Here is a 16,846-nt window from a genome sequence, read left to right on the forward strand (position 1 = left end):
TTTGAATGCAACGACAGATATTCAACATGTATCAGAAGATGTAAACAAGTCCTTAAACATCAATCACAAGTCAGCAAGCCTCAAGTTTATATCAAGATACTCTAGTAAATAGTGACAGGGGTGTACTGAAAGAGCAATTGTGAATGTTTGTGGGGGGGGGGGGGATTGGCAAATTCTGACCTTTTCTTCTGGTCCTTTTCTCGAGGCAAGTTCTCGGCGCTGAGATCTTTCTCCAGCTCTGCCCTCAGGTCCAAATCTGGCAGGTAGGTGGACCGAAGATCCTCCAAATCGCACTGAACCTGAAAAATATGAACAATACCTCACTTTAGTCTGTTCATTGGTGTTACAGGGTAATCCTATTTAAACTAATGTCTTTTACAGAATTTTGTGAAGGAAACACAATGCGGTATGGGTAGCATACTGTTGTGATCAATGCAAGCATATTCCGGGTGCATGTTTTATGGACAGGTTAAATATCAATTAATTAAAGAAACTAAACGTCTCTACCACCCTTTGGTAGGGCAGTGGGTAAAAGCTGTGGTTTGTGCGCAGAGCAATTACCATATCAGGCTCGATGTCCCCGTCGTCGATACCCGGCGGTCCCAGCCAGAAGCCTGTGTTGAGTCGGTCGTCCTCCCCTTCCCCGATGTAGAACACCAGACGAGAGTTGAACTGCTCGGAGAAGCTGAGCGGGGCCGGTAGGAGTGTCAGCTCCTGGAGTAAGGCGGGGTTTGTTTTTGGTAGGGGCGGGGCTGAGGGTAGGGTGGTAGGGGTAGGCTCCTCGGGCGAGTCCAGGGTCTGGATTAGGCTGCTGATGCTGTCCAGGAGACTCTCCAGGATCTCATCCTCCTTGCAGCATTCCTGACATGGGAAATAGGGAGAGAGAGAAAAAAATAACAATGGCAATGCTCCTAGGTGAAGCTGAAATGCTCAAAAAAGCACCGAACAACCTTCCGTTTCAGACTGGTGTTCCAGAGTTTACCAAAGTACATAAAAAATTCGATATCTGAAACAGTTAAGAGCAACTAAGCGATGAAAGATTTATTTTTATTTTATTTATTTTATTTCTTTCTGGTAATGAAACCAAGGATTCCTCAAAAGTGCCCTAGGCACTGTAGCCCAAAAGCCTGACAAAACCTGTAGAGAGTAGACGAAGAGAAGATATTACAGTTTTAGAGGTGGGAGGAAAAATCCAGAAGGATATTTTGGGGAAAACCCACGGAATCAGGTAGGGACTGAAAACCCAATCCACAATTTAGAGTCTGAATAATTTTAAACGATCGCAGTACACCAGACATACGTCGCAATACCACACACGTGTTACGTATGTTGACAATGAACGTATAATACATATATCTGTGTAATGCGTAGATGTAGCAGCGCATGCACAATGATACAAGACTCACTCACCAGTACACATGAGCGATTACAAACAGCGTGCTACAAACTTTTCTATCGGCCAAATGACGACATGTAACTTGGTGTTTAAAAACAAAGTTCTTCATGCACACAAAACGAAGATTTCTTTCTGGCCTGTGAAGGGATGGAATGCCATCACGGCTGTAGCGGGAAAACTGGCATCCTGGCTTAAATTTAGACTCTAGACAATAGAAAATAGTTCACTGCTCCTGAATGAAAGTCTAATTGTGTCTACCTGAGTGGCTCCAAATACTTATTGGTTCGGCCTGACTATGGAAGGCCAGCCTGAAATGGTAGCAAGACTCACAATCAGTGTCTTCTCCAGCTGGTAGACCGGGTGTGCCTTGCCGCCCCACATCAGGTACTCCTTGAGCTGTCCCACGCTCAGCACCTTGGTCCGGTACGGCCCTCCCTCCTCCGGGCATGCCTCCTGGTCCAAGCCCTCGGTGGATGACGGACCCTCGACGGTCAGCAGCATCTGTAGGAGGTCCAGGGTCGTGGACAGGGTGGAGAGGTAGTCAGAGCTGTCTTTGTGGAAGGAGGTCTGGAGCCGGGTGAAGAGAGAGTGGAAGGCTGATGGGGTCTTGTCCAAGGCACTGCGGGCGGAAACAGGAGATGAACTGAGGTTATTTAGCCTGCCATCAGCAAGAAACACCAGCATGCTACTGTTGTTAGAGTGACAGAGGTGTGATTTGAAATATGTATCTTATACTCCCTAGCTTGATATTGATGATATATCCAGTGAGTTTATTACCATTTCACAAAGACAAAGCCATAGTCATAGTCCAGCAGCATAGACAGTGTCCTCAATGAGGGGAGGATGCTGGCGTAGGATTGGTCCGAGCTGGTCACGTGATCCAGTAGGGCGGAGCATATGATCTCCATGTGCTCCTTTCCTGGCAGGCTATTGGCCAGCTGCTCGCTGATTGACAGGTTGTCCGTGGGCAGGAGGGTGATCTCTGGGCCACAGATGGACTGCAACAGGGCCTGGAAGTTGGACGAGGGGGAAAAAAATCTCCATCACAAGAAAAAATTACCCGATCTCATACATGTATATAACGAAAAGTAGGACCCTCAAATCTTCTGCAATAGTATTGTTGCTCTGTGCTGCAAATATTCTACTTCTCCCAGTGCATGTATAAATATTTCAATTTGGTTGATCAAGAGTTAGAGGTTATAAGGACTAACAAACAATTGCTGTTGTCTGACTGAGAAATTTGATGATTTGGATTTTGGAAACCGGTGTTGAAATTACATCTTTCAATTTCGAGATGAAAACCACATATAGAGGTTTCACAAATATCATCTATAATAAAAGAATCACTGGAATTTTGTTTTTAAGTTATTTAAGGCTCCAAAAACAAGTGTTTAGTCCTAGGTCATTTTTTCTGTAGATTTTTGGCCTACCATGTACAAATGAAACAGAAAGAAATAATTTTTTGCCTAAATTCTGCCACTACTACATAACAGAGGATGACCATACAAATTTGTTAGAAGCTCATACCCCATTTGAAAACATCCCTTAAACACGTCAGTATAATATTGACTGCAAGCGGAAATCATTTCAGAGCAGAAAACGGCTAAAGCATAGGGTCTAATGTGAAGCCCCAAAGACGTGCACCACAATGAAAACTATCAACAAAATGATTTAATAACCAGGCAGACCCACCACTATGCATTCCTGCGCCTGGAGATGGAATGATGAGTCCGACACCACATTGAGGAGAGACAGTAACCATGGCAACAGCTCTGAGTACTTCTCATCTGACTTCAAACTGAAAGCAATGATAATAAACAAGTCTTCAATTATTTTATACTTATCTCCTTCAATCACAAATGTCATCACAAGTCAATCACAAATCATCAAGTCTCAAGTCCAATGACAAGCTATTGCAATGAACTCTTCATTGTTCATCCCCTGTTTATTTGTCATTTGACTTGTGATTGGCTTGTGATTTGATTTATGTTTTGACTTGTTATTCAACTTGTCATTTGACTTTTCATATGACTTGTCTGTTGAATTGTATTTTGACTTGTGATTTGACTTATTTGACTTGTGATTCAACTAGTGTTTTGACTTGTGATATGACATGTGATTTGACTTGTGATTGGAAATATGATTGACTCATGATTGACCTATGCTTAGACTTGTGATTTGAAATGCGAGTTGCAAATTTATGTATGATAGACCTTGAATTAAAGTTCAGAAATTTACCTAGATCTGAAGAGATGCAGCAACGGTGCCTTGATGGCCGGCTGAGAGACCAGATACACAACCAGCGTCAGGATGCGGGCTGAGTCACTGTTGCACGGCTGTGTCTTCTTCTGGATCTCCTCCCCCTCTCCAGCAGTCTCACCACTGGCTGGCTGTGCTTTCTTGCCTCCCTCCTCCCCCTGGGCCAGGTTCTCGATCAGGATGTCAAGCAGAGACCTGCATGTCAAGAGCATGAGGGGTTCAATGGTCTTTTCAGGTTTGAGCTCACATTTTTGCCAAATCTTCCTTGCAAAACTTACAACTAAGGAATGTCGTCAAGTCCATCACAAGTCCAGTCACAAGTCCATTCGCAAGTCCAGTCACAAGTAAAAGTGTATGAACAATAACAAAGCAATGCTTTTGTCAAAGCTCATTTGAATAGCTAGTGAATTGAGATGTGAATAGAACTGGAGGACTTTTGATGGACTAACAGGGACTTGTGATAGACTCGACTATATCCTTGCTTACAACCGTGCCAGACTTGCGATCCACAGTCGCGTTTGACAAAGTTATGAAAAGTTCAATATTTGAAACAGAGGGAGCAACTAAAACCAGACGTTGCAATCAAAACATCTCTCAAGTCTTGTCAAAGGATAATTAATACATGAAGGTTGCATGCCTAGAGCCAAAATCCGAAATGCCAGTCGGAAAACAGGCTGTAAATACGGGACAATCTCCACACATTGCTGGTTCACTTTCTTCTTTGAGTGATTTCTGGGCGTAATTTCATGTCACTGCTAAGCACATGATTTTCTGCTAACAGAGCCTTCGTCAATTTCATGGAGACCATAAGCAGTTAAGCACAGCAAAAGCATGCTTAACCCCAGAGCAAAAAGTTGCCTAAATTGGTGACGTAACAATAGAAATCTCCATGCGCATGCAACCGTTAGCACATCCACGCCATGAAATAGTGCTTAAGCTAAGCATAGTTTTATGCTTTAGTAAGCACTACTTTTTTGCTAACTGTTAAGCAGTGCCATGAAATTGGGCCCTGAAGGGGGAAACACCTGAATTATAATATATTCCTGTTCTAGCTGGGAGAAGACTTCAGTGCTGGGACAAAACGAAAACAGTTAGCAGTTTCATTGTCTTTTTGAGTGCTTACCTAACGACTGTCAAGGCTGTCGGTGCAGCTAGATCAGCAAGTTGCCAGCAGACACGGCGTAAGATCTGCTGCAATGGCGGACAGCTGCTACCTGTACACGACACAGAAAAATTAACTTGGGTAAAATTACACGACTGATCTATCGAAGTTCAAAATTATAGAGTCAGAAATTAGAAATAAATGTAGATATAAATTGGCCTTGTGCGGCCTAATTATGTATTGAGCCAATACTATAAAAAAAAAAATTTAAAAAAAAAATTATTTAGGAATGAAGAGTCTTCAAAATCATAAAGAAAATCCAATGAAATTAAAGAAAATCAGAGCTTGCTTATGTGCTCCTTCCATTCAAACTGTGCACTGATGACTGGTTAAAGAGATTAAAATTGCAGTTGCGATACAGATGTGCCGTTTTTATCAAATTCGTTGAAATTTAATTAAACAAAAAAAAAAGCAGATTTTGTGGAGTTAGGGCAAGAAATTTGAAGAAGTCGGCATTCCACTTAAGAACAAGGTCTTTTAGACTATTGAATTGTCTTTATGTTGGATGCCTACCTGCCAAGTCCTTGATGATCTGCTGTATGTGAACGCTCTCTGAGTGAAGATGAAGACTCCACAAGCGACGGAGGTTGAGAGCCTGCTGGACCTCCACGGCTGACAACGGCTGAGAAACAAAATGACAAAAACGACAGCCACCAAGTAAACAATGAGCAGCATCGTGTCAAACTCCGCTTATTGTACTCACTGGTGTTAATTTGCTGCATCAACTGATGAAATTAAAAACTCAGTTTTCAGAGATTGGGGCTCAGCTTTTATGTTCTTAAACATTATTTAGTACTTTCAGGCTAAAACTTGCCAAACATTGCAAGTCACAGTAAAGGTAGAATGGGCCATTTGCAGCTATCCAAAAAAGTAACCGACCAAATTATTGTTAAAAACATACTTAGTTTAAAGATAGTAATGACACTAAACCCCCTGGCATGCTGTCATTTTGAAGAAAACAATAAACGAAGGTAATTCTATAAACTGCTTCATTTTGTCTAAAGTAGGGTCAGGGAACCACACTACAAGAACAACACTTTTTTTCTCTAGGTTTTTCCAGCATCCATGAATACAAAACTTAAAACAAGTCAGTGTAACATTTGCTATAAACTACTAACCCCCAAATACATCATTTCTGGAAATACAGCAAAAGCAAATGTTGTATACTACCTTTAAAATTTTTTTAAAAGTATGATTGACTCCGCCCACTGGTACATTACCTCCTGTGCCTGCATGGGAAGTGGCAGTGGAAGCAACTCAGACAGCACAGTCAGGCCACCAATGTAGGCATACGCTGCTGATGGTATGAACTGCAACACTTCCTTTAGCATGACAGTCCAACTACTGCTTGCAATACCTGAAGAATCAGAAAGGTATGTAGAATCCATTCAGCAAAGGGAGAGATGGGAGATAATACTCATTTAACTAAATTGTAACTATTGCATCTCTACTAGAGGTTCAGGACGTATTCTTCAAGAAGTGGTATTTTTGTATCAAATACCTCATGAAATTATTCTGTCTGAAATGGTATCGTTTGGAAAAAAAAACCCAATAATTGAAGGCGGTTTAAAAAAGTGTTCGTGGGAACACTTTTTTAAACAATTGAATCCAGTTACGAGAACTGAAAACGTGTGCAAATGTTTTCTCTGTTATCTCAATATGTACAGGGTGGTACAAAAAGAAGGAAAACCACTTTTGACAGTTATTTTGACCTATTTATTTAACTTATTTGAACTTTTTTTATAATGTAGTGAAGTATAGCTCTTCAACCATACATGGTGAAAAATCTTTAAAAAAATATCACAAGAATAGTGTTCTTATGCTAATTTGAATACAAGTCACCAAAATCACTGTTGTCCACGTGTAAGTCTAGTGTAGTGTCTTTTGTCTTCAAATCAAGCTCCGGAGCTCAGTCAAGCGGATGGAATAAAGCCGTCCGTTGACAAACAGGTTTGGCACATGAAATATTTAAACTACCATATCTCAGAGATATAATATGCATTTGCAATCATTTTTTTGTAACTTATGTTCAAAGCTCAATATTTTAATACCATTAAATTGAATTTTTGAAAAATGCTCAACAAGTAGGTGAAAATTGCGGTCAAAAGTGGGTTTCCTTCTTTTTGCACCACCCTGTACAGTTGCCACTGAGCTAAAACTTCCACGGGTTAGTTGTCACGCAACCTACTTAAAGTTTTGAGCAATTTTGTAGCTTGAAACGAAAAACAAAAAATGCACAAAAAGTGAATAATCTTAAGGGATAAGGTTAGTAAAATAAAATAAATAAACAGATTAGAGATTAACAAATGCATTCAAAAGAAATCAAGAGTAGATTCTAAAAGAGAACGATTTCTATGTACCTTCTTCAGTATCCGGCTGAGTGCCAGGCATCATGGTGTAGCTCAACAGGATATCGATGATATCGGTCTGGATCCGCTGGGCATCTGAGGGTAACATGATGCTACTAGGCACTGAACACAGCACCGTGTGTAACGGTAGGAGGTAGGTTACTAGACGCTCATCTTTAAACTGGAAGGGAGTGATTTAAATGTGATTTATCTTCCTTTGGGCCTTATGCAAGAGTGGGCCATACTGTTGAGGGAACTCAACAAAAATGCCTACCTCCTGAAAGAGGTCCTTTATGAAATCTAAATTCAGTAGATTATACGAATCACTTCAACTACTCTAAATTCAGGCAAGTTATTCCACACACAAAGAGTTTAAAGTAAAACTAGTATTGTTATTCTGGTTGATTGTGAACCTAGATATGTGTTACATAAGCATTCCTAAATTGCCCTTTTTTAGTTTGGAGGCAAAGCAAACCTTTTTTAGTTTGGAGGCAAAGCTGACAAAAAACAGTCTAAAGCTTGCCTAGTTGAGTTGGACCCAAAAGCTTTAATTTAGGCCATATTTTATAACTCATTCAGTCACTCAAGATAGTGGCCCAGTCAGTCACAGGGCAACAGAGCATGCAAGTTGACCTCAAAAACCTGTGAGATTTTGCGGAAATACAGTACATAATCTTCTGTTTAATCAATCACGCAGATAAACTATTGGATCAATTATAACATGGGAGTTTTGTGACTAGACTAGTCAGTGTTTGGTACCAAGACATTCACATAGAAAGTGAACGCGAACTGGCGAGACTTGCACGCTCTATGGGCTCAGTGCACAAGTACCCCTTCAACAGCCAGAAAAGGAGAGTTGGGGGAGACCTAGACTGGTTCCCAAATCATCCACTGCATATTTCGAATGATCCAAAGTTATTGGGGGTGGGGATTAGTCTGGGAGACAATCGCAAGTTGCCTGACGCTCACGCAAAGACGCGGTGGTTAATAGCTTTTGCACATCAGGAAGTCACCGTGCGTACTTTGCGCGCGAACCAGTACAGTACAGTACGCTCACGCTGTAATTAGCTGTGTGTCCTGTCCACGAAGCTCTCAAAGTGGTAAAAACACGCCCTCTTTGTTGGCGCATGGAGCCCATAGGCTGACCCTTCTTGTCCAGCCAAGACTGACAACTGACCTGTACGGAGCCCGAGGAGAGAAGCTCCGACAACATGACCTTGACGAGTTGCAGCACGGGAGACACGAGGGCGTCCACCAGGTGGACCTGGGTGGTAGACAGAGAGTAGCCCTGCTGCCATGGTCGCAGGAGTCGATCGCCGAGTCTCTGTCAGGGGGAAGAACGAGGAATACGGTATATACAAGAAAACAGCCAAATGTGTATCAAGAATGGGCCAGATCTTAAGATTGTAGTTCTCTTGTAGTTATTTTCTTTAGCTTTTTTGTGAAAATACTAAAGAACAGAAAAAAAACACGATTAATTTAATACCTTGATGATGTTGATGAAAGCGTTCATTGAACTGGAGGAGTACAGTTGGATCACCGCCAGTTTGTACTTGAAATCCTTCTGGCAATCTATGAGGAAAAATAAAACAGAGTAGCACAAAAATGCATTGTTTGCTCAGAAGAAAGTTTGAAAGTGAGGGGGATTTAAAAAAAACTATTTGTGTATGGCAGTGTTTTAAAGGGTAGGTGTTTCAGCACCATTGACAGGTGATGGTGTATGGCCCCGCCTCCGGGTCACAATGGCACTAATGACCACCCCTTCCCCTCCCCCTGGACCTCAACTGCATATCCCAGGCAAGGTGTCTCAGGACCCTCAGGCAGGTGACGATACCTGGCCCCGTTCCCAGGAGATTATGACCCACCCATCACCTCCTACCCACTCCCTCTCCCCCCTACATTTGTCCCTCCCCCTCTCACCTCCTGTCTGCATATCCCGTGGGGCGCAGGCTAGGTGTCTAAGGACCCTCAGGCAGGTGACGATGCCCGGCCCCGCCCCCAGGAAATTATGGCCCACCCATCACCTCATATCCACTCCCTCTCCCCCTATATTTGTCCCTTCCCCTCTCACCTCCTGTCTGCATATCCCGTGGGGCACAGGCTAGGTGTCTCAGGACCCTCAGGCAGGTGACGATGCCCGGCCCTGTTCCCAAGAGATTATGACCCAGCTCGTCGCTCTCCTTGTTGATGTGCTCAATCATCTTGGGGATGCAATCGCCATCCAGCCTGACGCCTTGGATAGGAGTCAACCACTTGGATAAAGCTGCAGGCAATTAACAGCAAAAAAAATCCAATAGAACTTGGCGAAATGCAAACATCTTTGTTTATATGGTTTGGTCCTTCTCCGATAAGCACTGACCGCTGAAAACTATCAGAGAGTTTACAAGAAAGGCAGGGGAGTGGGGGGGGGGGGTGTTTGATCAGTCACAGACAGTCAACAATTTCTTCGACTTCCTCTGCTATGCATAAAAGAGGCCGAACCTGTGTTAACAGGGAACGGAGTGCCCATCTCTGTTTCGTTAGCGATTGGGCCAGACTCATATATGCTGCTGTGGGGGGATCGCCACACCTCCTCCACAGCGAGTCTGTTACCTTCCCAGCATTGAATAATGCCGGTACCCATTTCACACCTGGGTTGAGAGGAGTAATTGAGGTAAAACGCCTTACTCAAGGGCATAACACGCATGGCCACAACGGGGCTCGAACCCACAACCTCACGATCATGAATCCTGTGCTCCACCGCTAGAACACACGTGCCTTTACATGCCATGCATTTGTATACAGGCAAGTAAACAAACAGTCAGATCATATTTATGTAAACAACTACAGCTGGCATATCAATCACCTCCAGTCAAAGCATAGCGATATCCAATTAACATGGGAATTCTGAATTGTAATAATAGTCACTTGATTGATTTTGACCGCTGTGATGGCATAGCTGAACTTGCCAGCCAGAGAGGGAGGGATTCTATATTAATTGAAAAACAAAAACATGAGGTCATTTAAGGCTAGTGGTCAGACTGGTGTTGAAGACTACCCACACACCTGAATCTCCAACACAGCACAGCTCCAGACGCGCCTGGTATTTGGTCAACGTGGCAATGTTCTCATTATGTTGGATGATGCAAGACAAGACCTGCATGGCATAGCCGTGGGATGCCGTCTTCCTGGATCTGGTTGGGCTTCCACCTTGTTCTGTTGATTAAAAAGAGAAAAGGCAATACAGGATTTTGCTCTTCATCGGCGTAATTTATAAACACTGTATAGTCAGCGTTGTCCCGAGTCATCGTGAGAAACAAAATTCACAATCACTAGGGGCAACGCTGAGTACACAGTGTTAATAACATACGTTGGTGAAGAGCAAAACCCTATAGGTCTCTCTCAAATGACATCATTTCCTACAGACCAGCCACGTGCATCTTCATTTTGAGCGTCAACTTGCATAACACGCATCGGCTGCGTCGTATTTTGAACACATTTCAAGCAACAAGCGCGTGTGTTTGGAATATTTTCAACACTGCGCAATGCGTGTTTGATTGCGTGAAATACGCAGTTGTAGTTCTTCTACAGAGATGGCCGTCTTTGAGAGAGACCTATATTGAATTTACATCATCCTGACGCAAACTCCCTCTTATGAATTAAACAAGTCAAATCTGGTATAGCTGATCCCACCGCACAAAACAAATTTGTTCAATTATTCAAAATGGCTATTCACTAGAGGTTTTTTCATGCGTCCGGTCTGCACACTGGGCCGGATTAACCCCATTCATGTGGAACGCTGTGGTCCAATGGTTACGGTGTTCGACTCATGTGCTGTGGTACGTGGGTCGGAACCCGGACGGGGAACATGCTGCTTGTGTTCTTGGGCAAGATACTTTACTGCAATTGCCTCTCTCCACCCAGGAGTATAAATGGGTACCTGTGAAGGTAGGGACCAGAATGCGCTGATCTCGAGCTGCTGCAAAAACAGGTCTGATGGCTGATAGCCTGATGAACAGGGGTAATAATTGTGAAGCGCTTTGAGATCTGAGACCTGAATAAAGTGCTACATAAGCACCACATTGTTATTATTCTGCAGAATAGTCCAAAAGAAAATTCACTGACTGTGTCCATTTGCATGTAAGAATGTCAAAAACTCACCCCTGGGTTCAACAAAAGGCAAGAGACACTCCAGGTTGTCGTCCATGGCAAAGACGTGCGCCAGCGCCGTTCTCCCCACTGCAGTGAAGCTGACCGAACACAGCCAGCGCAGGACTTCAATGACCTCGTCGCGATCAGGGTCATGGGCGGTGGGCGAACCTTTAGCCACTGCCTGCTGTAGCTGGTCCACGTACTGCAGGACCGCCAGGCTGTGCAGGAGCTGTAAGCCGGCCTGCTGCGAGGGGCTCTCCTCTTGGGAGTCATCGTCCAGGTTGGCGGTCAGGCACTGGCAGAGGGATTTGGTAGCAGCTTGGTGGGCTGATAGGAACAGAAGGCCTGATGGGGAGGGGGTACAGAGGGTGTCATGAGACCAATAAGGGCAGTTAGGGAAGAATGCAATTAAACAAGCGAGGTTAAACCTCGAGGTACCCAGTAAAACCCCATAAAACCTTGTGGCACCAAGGTAAACCTAACCCTAAAGTTACCGCCAGAGGGTGCAGTGAAAACAGTCAAAGGTCAGTGAGGGAAGAGTGCAAAATTAAACAAGCCAGGTTGAAACCCAAGGTACCCAGTAAAACCTTACAAACCCTTGTAGCGCTTAGGTAAACCTATAAAACCTAAGTTACAGCCTGACCAGTTTTGCTTTCGCCCCAATGGTAGGAACCTGATTAATCATTATTTCTTACTTATTTTTGGCAAGGAGCCATCCTGAATGATCCACAACCTACAATTGTGCAGGAACCTTATGGCACATTCTTTGAAATATAATTTTCAAGGAATATCTGTAAATATCTTGCATGCTGGTGACAGCCCTATGTCCAAACACTCATATTTTAACTCATTCTCAATTAAAATAGCTATAGTCTTCAGGCTTGACTTGTACCTTTTAACGTTATGGTTCAGAACAGTGGTCACAGACTCCAAGACAAGGAGAACAATACTCTACCTTTAAGTGACTTCATAATAACTGTAAGTAGCTCCACAGCAGCACTCGTAATACTCTCATGACCCGAGGTCGAAGGGCAGGATACAAGAACAAGTAGACTCCCCAAAAGGTTCCTAAAATTAGGTAAAAAGAAACAATTCCAAAAGAATTAATAGTGGATTAATAATGGCTTCCTCCGTAAAACAGATTTTGTGTCATACATCAGAGACTGAAATACTCAATTGAATAACTTGCAATTGAATCGGGACTGGAGAACTTGTGGTGGACTTGACTAAATCCCTGGTCACCTGACAAACACTCATGATTTGATTGGCCAATGCGCACTGTTTGATTGACAGGCAGGTGGAGTCGATTACAACAAAGGCCTAAAGATTGATACATAAAGGTTGCATCTTGAACAAAGATTAATTCACTGCTTTGATCTGGCTTGTTTACCTCGTCTGGAACATGTGATAGAGCGCTGGGTAGGGATCGGCGGAGTTCGGGGGACCGGTGACTTTGGCTGTGGTGGGAAAGGCTTTGATAGGTGGTTGTACCTTCATAGATAGAAAATAAAAGTGCAGTGCAAATGAAAATTGAAATTTAAGAAATACAATGAGTGAAATGTCAATGACAGAAAATCACGTTTAGTGAGTTTCTGAAGTTCACTTGTAGCCTTTTGTTAGTAAAATTCAATAAACACAAGGTCAAATACCATTGGAGGCTAAAAATAATTCAATTAAAGGTATATGGGAACATTTGCTTTTTGAGCATTTTTTTTGCCCAAAAGTTGTAAGAGGGTTGCATAACATCTAAATTGATGAAGTTTCAGCTCAGTAGATAGGTCTCTCTCAAAGACGGCCATCTCTTTAGAAGAACTGCAACTGCGTATTCTAAGCAATCAGCACGCATTGCAGAGAAAGTGTTTAAATTGTTCCAAACACGCGCGCTTGTTGTTCGAAACGTGTTTGAAATCACGACGCAGCCGATGCGCATTATGCAAGTTGACGCTTAAAATGCTGATGCACATGGCTGGTCTTTAGGAAATGATGTCATTTGAAAAAGACCTATATTATACATTTTGATAAAACAGAGAAAACATATGCACAATTCTGGAGTCTTGTAAGTGCATTCCCTTGGCAAAATCTGTGTAAAATCAATGTAAAATCTGTGCCCGCGGGCACATTTTCTTAACCACCTTCAATGATCGTGCTCTACTGAACGAAACCATTTCGGAAGGAAATATTTCAAAAGGTATTTGGTACCAGTCCTTTGAGCAAGGATTATCTTGTTAATCAGAAGGTATGTTTCTGGGGAATTGCAAATGTCCCTATTTGCTTTTAAGGAGAGAGAGGGAAATGTGTTGATATTCCACTTGAAATAAGATAAAAGGAAGCAGGATTCTGGAAAAGGAATGCCAGTATGAAACAATACAAGTACACTTCTGCATACCAGCTCTTGGAACACAAGAGATGCCAAGCCCTTGTTGCCTTGTGAAAATTACCGTTTTGCAACATCTGATTTGGGCAGCTTCTATACACTGATGACTGGACGGACACTTACAAGCGAATAGGAAGCCGTCCTGAGCACGGCGCTTAACTCTTGCAGGCAGTCCACGACAGTCTCAATGTCGGCAGAGCTGACACCCCCACACTCCCCCATGACCTCCCCTTCCAGGGGCGTGCCTGGCCCCGAGGATTGCTGGGGGACGTCAGGGTCACTGGGGTCAAACTTTGAGGTCTGTTTGAGGGACGCTGCTGGGTACGAAGATGGTTCAGCATCCGTGTCTAAGATGCTTCAAAACAAAAACAAAAAATGCCAATTGCAATTGGTGATTTTTTCTTTTTAAGTATTTCTGTTCGCTAGATTATCTTCTGCTATAAGCGTATGACTTCTTATTTTATGCCAGTTGAAGGTATTAATCATCAAGTTAGTCACTGTAAACAGCAATACCACAAAGATTGCTTGACTCATTTATGGACAGAGACAAGGCACTATAAAGCAAGGTTTGTGATTCGTTGGTAAATGTGGCATGCTGTGAAACACACCAATCAAATTCATTTGTTTATGGCCAATGAGCAATACTACTGAAGTAATCGCTCAGTTTATGTATTTAAAACTCTTCCCAGTTACCTGTGCACAATTCAAACACTCCCTGTGTATACAGATGCACGCACGTCAATGTCCAAAAACATAAGACTTCCGAAATAATAACTTCTGGGGTGTAATTGGGTTATTCAATAAATTTAGGTTCCAAGGTGCGACATTTTATTCTGTCACCGTTACATCTTAGCTTTGTAATTTGCCATTCAAGTATCATTGAGAAGGACTTCAAACAATTTTGTATTCGTTAGGAAGTTAGTTCGCTATTCACTCAGGCAGGATGACTGCAACAAGGCGTGCATCCGGAAATATAAAATCATAGATGTCAGATGTAACAAGGAAACGAAAATGAGGACCCCAATTTTATGTAATGACCCATTTTAAAAATTTGTTTAATTTTGATAAGACTTGTACATTTTCCTGCAGCTAACTTCTTATATACTCTAACCCTTGTACAGAAACAATACCACAGTGTATTATGTGTTGTCCGTTTTGATAGGATCCAATGATATTGTACACCCGGGGGTGGGGGGATAGGAGGGGGCAAAGGCACCCTCGGGCATCAAAAAAGCCACAGAAGACTTCAAAGGACTTCAACCATTGTCTTATTTAAGTCAGCCATGTACATGCAAACCTAACCTCTCCACAGTGTCATGCAGCGTAGTCAGCACCTCGTAGACGTGAATCTTCTTCAGGAGCGCAGTAGTCGCCGTGACGACCCGGACAGTCTGCTCCGACAGCAGGAGCTTGACCAACCGCTGGTAGTAGGTCCTGGGGGCGTCGGCCAACACGCCCACCGAGGGGGAGGAGCCGAGGAGACGCTGGACACCCTCTTGCCAATTGGTGGCGCTGTCCAGGGCTGGAGGTGACAAAATATAATATGCCTCGTTTGTATCAACTTTGGTGCTGACTAACTTTAGGTGTTGTGGTTAACTCATTTTCAAAATCTTCCAAGAGCTTTGATTTTTGTTTACGATTTGAATTTTCAGAGACAAAGTATTTGACGAAAGGATACAGATATATATACTGACAGTAAATGAAAATGCTATGAAAATGCATCATGTAACAATGAAAATGACAATGCATCACATACAATGAACACGCATCCTTTACACATCAGGAAGCTTTATTGAAACCATAGGTTTCACTAAGAGCCTCCTGGAAAGGGCAGCCGGATTTTTACACCTTTCCAGTTTTGTCTGGGTTCTAAGCACTCTACTGCAGGTGAGATATGACACAGATGCAGGTAGTGAATGACATGTACCAGACTCAGTGATGCGTTTCCATCAGTATACATGTAAGTGATGCGTTTTCATTGAATTTTCATTGACTGTCCATACATGTATTTGAGGCAACATTCATATTCAGATAAAATGTAGGTTTTTTTAACATAAAATCTCAGTGAGTCCTTTTTGGAGACCTTATTGAGATCCTTTGTCCTAAATGAATGTCTTTTTTCAAACCCTTCTTTAATTTTAAAACTATCAAAGTGTTTTGTGCATATAAAATCAAAACAGTGGACTGTACAAATTGCATACCATTGAGAGCCATTAGTTTCAGGGACGATGCCACATGATCCCCAAAGAGAAGACTCATCAGGCCATCAAGCACACCAAGATTCTGTAGGATAAACCATTCATACAAAAAGTCATGTAATTTACGTTTATTTAAACATTCAGTTACGTTATCAAAGTCTATGAATAATTTTATTCCAAGACTTCCTGATGTGGTCCCCTCGCACATTTTCCAACTATTTACAATATTTTTCCCCACAAATCATATGTGGTCAGTCAAATTGGGTTCTTTAATTAGGTGTCTGACACTCAAAATGCGAAAGCTTCAAATCAATTGTTCTTGTTCATTTTGCCATGTACAGCAGATTTGTGTCAAATTTCAACCTGTGTACCCCAAACACGGAAGTGTGGCCTAGTGTTTAGGGTTTGTGACTCGTGATCAGAGGGTCAGGGGTTCACATCCAGATGATGGCCATATGTTGTGTCCTTGGGCAAGCCACTTCACCTCCACCAATGAGTATAAATGGGTACCAGCATTAGCTGGGCAGTAACCTGCGATGGACTGGCATCCCATCCAGGGGGAAGAGAAATAATCTCAGTCGTTTCATGCCAAGGAAACTGAGATAAATGCCGGCCTGATAGGCCATATTGGGGTGCGACAGATTTGAATTTTTGGACCAAACAGATACTTACCAAAAGCTTGGAGGCTACTCTCTGGCTGCAGTTGCACAGCGCTGACACCAGCCGCAGACCGGCCTTGAGCTGCCTCATGTTGACCCCTATGGGTTGACCCCTAGCCCTGTCCTGACTGAGTGCCTCCACTGACCATTCCGCCAGGGTGGACAGTGAGCGGTCATCCAGACCGGTCAGGGCCTGGGGGAGTAAGGCTGGTAGGGGCTCCAGGGCTGCAACCCACCTACAAGAAAGAGAGATTTTGGTATACTAAAGTGAGTACGACACAAAGCGTGATAACGGGGGCTAGTCCAGCAGGCAATGTTT

At 43.0% G+C, this 16,846-nt stretch overlaps 1 protein-coding gene across 1 annotated transcript in view; it reads right to left on the minus strand.

Annotated features, from left to right (window-relative positions):
* Positions 1-16,846, minus strand: part of LOC119736576 (protein virilizer homolog) — a 31,729-nt gene that overhangs the window by 6,835 nt on the left and 8,048 nt on the right. Inside the window, exons 9-29 of the mRNA XM_038210592.1 lie at positions 16,541-16,763; positions 15,872-15,953; positions 14,973-15,192; positions 13,794-14,025; positions 12,687-12,787; positions 12,252-12,364; positions 11,306-11,641; positions 10,211-10,363; positions 9,237-9,428; positions 8,652-8,737; positions 8,343-8,489; positions 7,178-7,346; positions 6,038-6,174; positions 5,331-5,439; positions 4,779-4,869; positions 3,635-3,850; positions 3,089-3,194; positions 2,174-2,406; positions 1,727-2,015; positions 562-861; positions 181-299 (exon numbers count right to left, since the gene is read on the minus strand). Of these exons, the coding sequence (XP_038066520.1) occupies positions 181-299; positions 562-861; positions 1,727-2,015; positions 2,174-2,406; positions 3,089-3,194; positions 3,635-3,850; positions 4,779-4,869; positions 5,331-5,439; positions 6,038-6,174; positions 7,178-7,346; positions 8,343-8,489; positions 8,652-8,737; positions 9,237-9,428; positions 10,211-10,363; positions 11,306-11,641; positions 12,252-12,364; positions 12,687-12,787; positions 13,794-14,025; positions 14,973-15,192; positions 15,872-15,953; positions 16,541-16,763 (3,654 nt within the window). The remainder of the gene's footprint in view (positions 1-180; positions 300-561; positions 862-1,726; positions 2,016-2,173; positions 2,407-3,088; positions 3,195-3,634; positions 3,851-4,778; positions 4,870-5,330; positions 5,440-6,037; positions 6,175-7,177; positions 7,347-8,342; positions 8,490-8,651; positions 8,738-9,236; positions 9,429-10,210; positions 10,364-11,305; positions 11,642-12,251; positions 12,365-12,686; positions 12,788-13,793; positions 14,026-14,972; positions 15,193-15,871; positions 15,954-16,540; positions 16,764-16,846) is intronic.

This window comes from Patiria miniata, unplaced genomic scaffold (assembly GCF_015706575.1).
Source record: "Patiria miniata isolate m_02_andy unplaced genomic scaffold, ASM1570657v1 HiC_scaffold_3, whole genome shotgun sequence".
In the NCBI taxonomy this organism is placed as follows: domain Eukaryota; kingdom Metazoa; phylum Echinodermata; class Asteroidea; order Valvatida; family Asterinidae; genus Patiria; species Patiria miniata.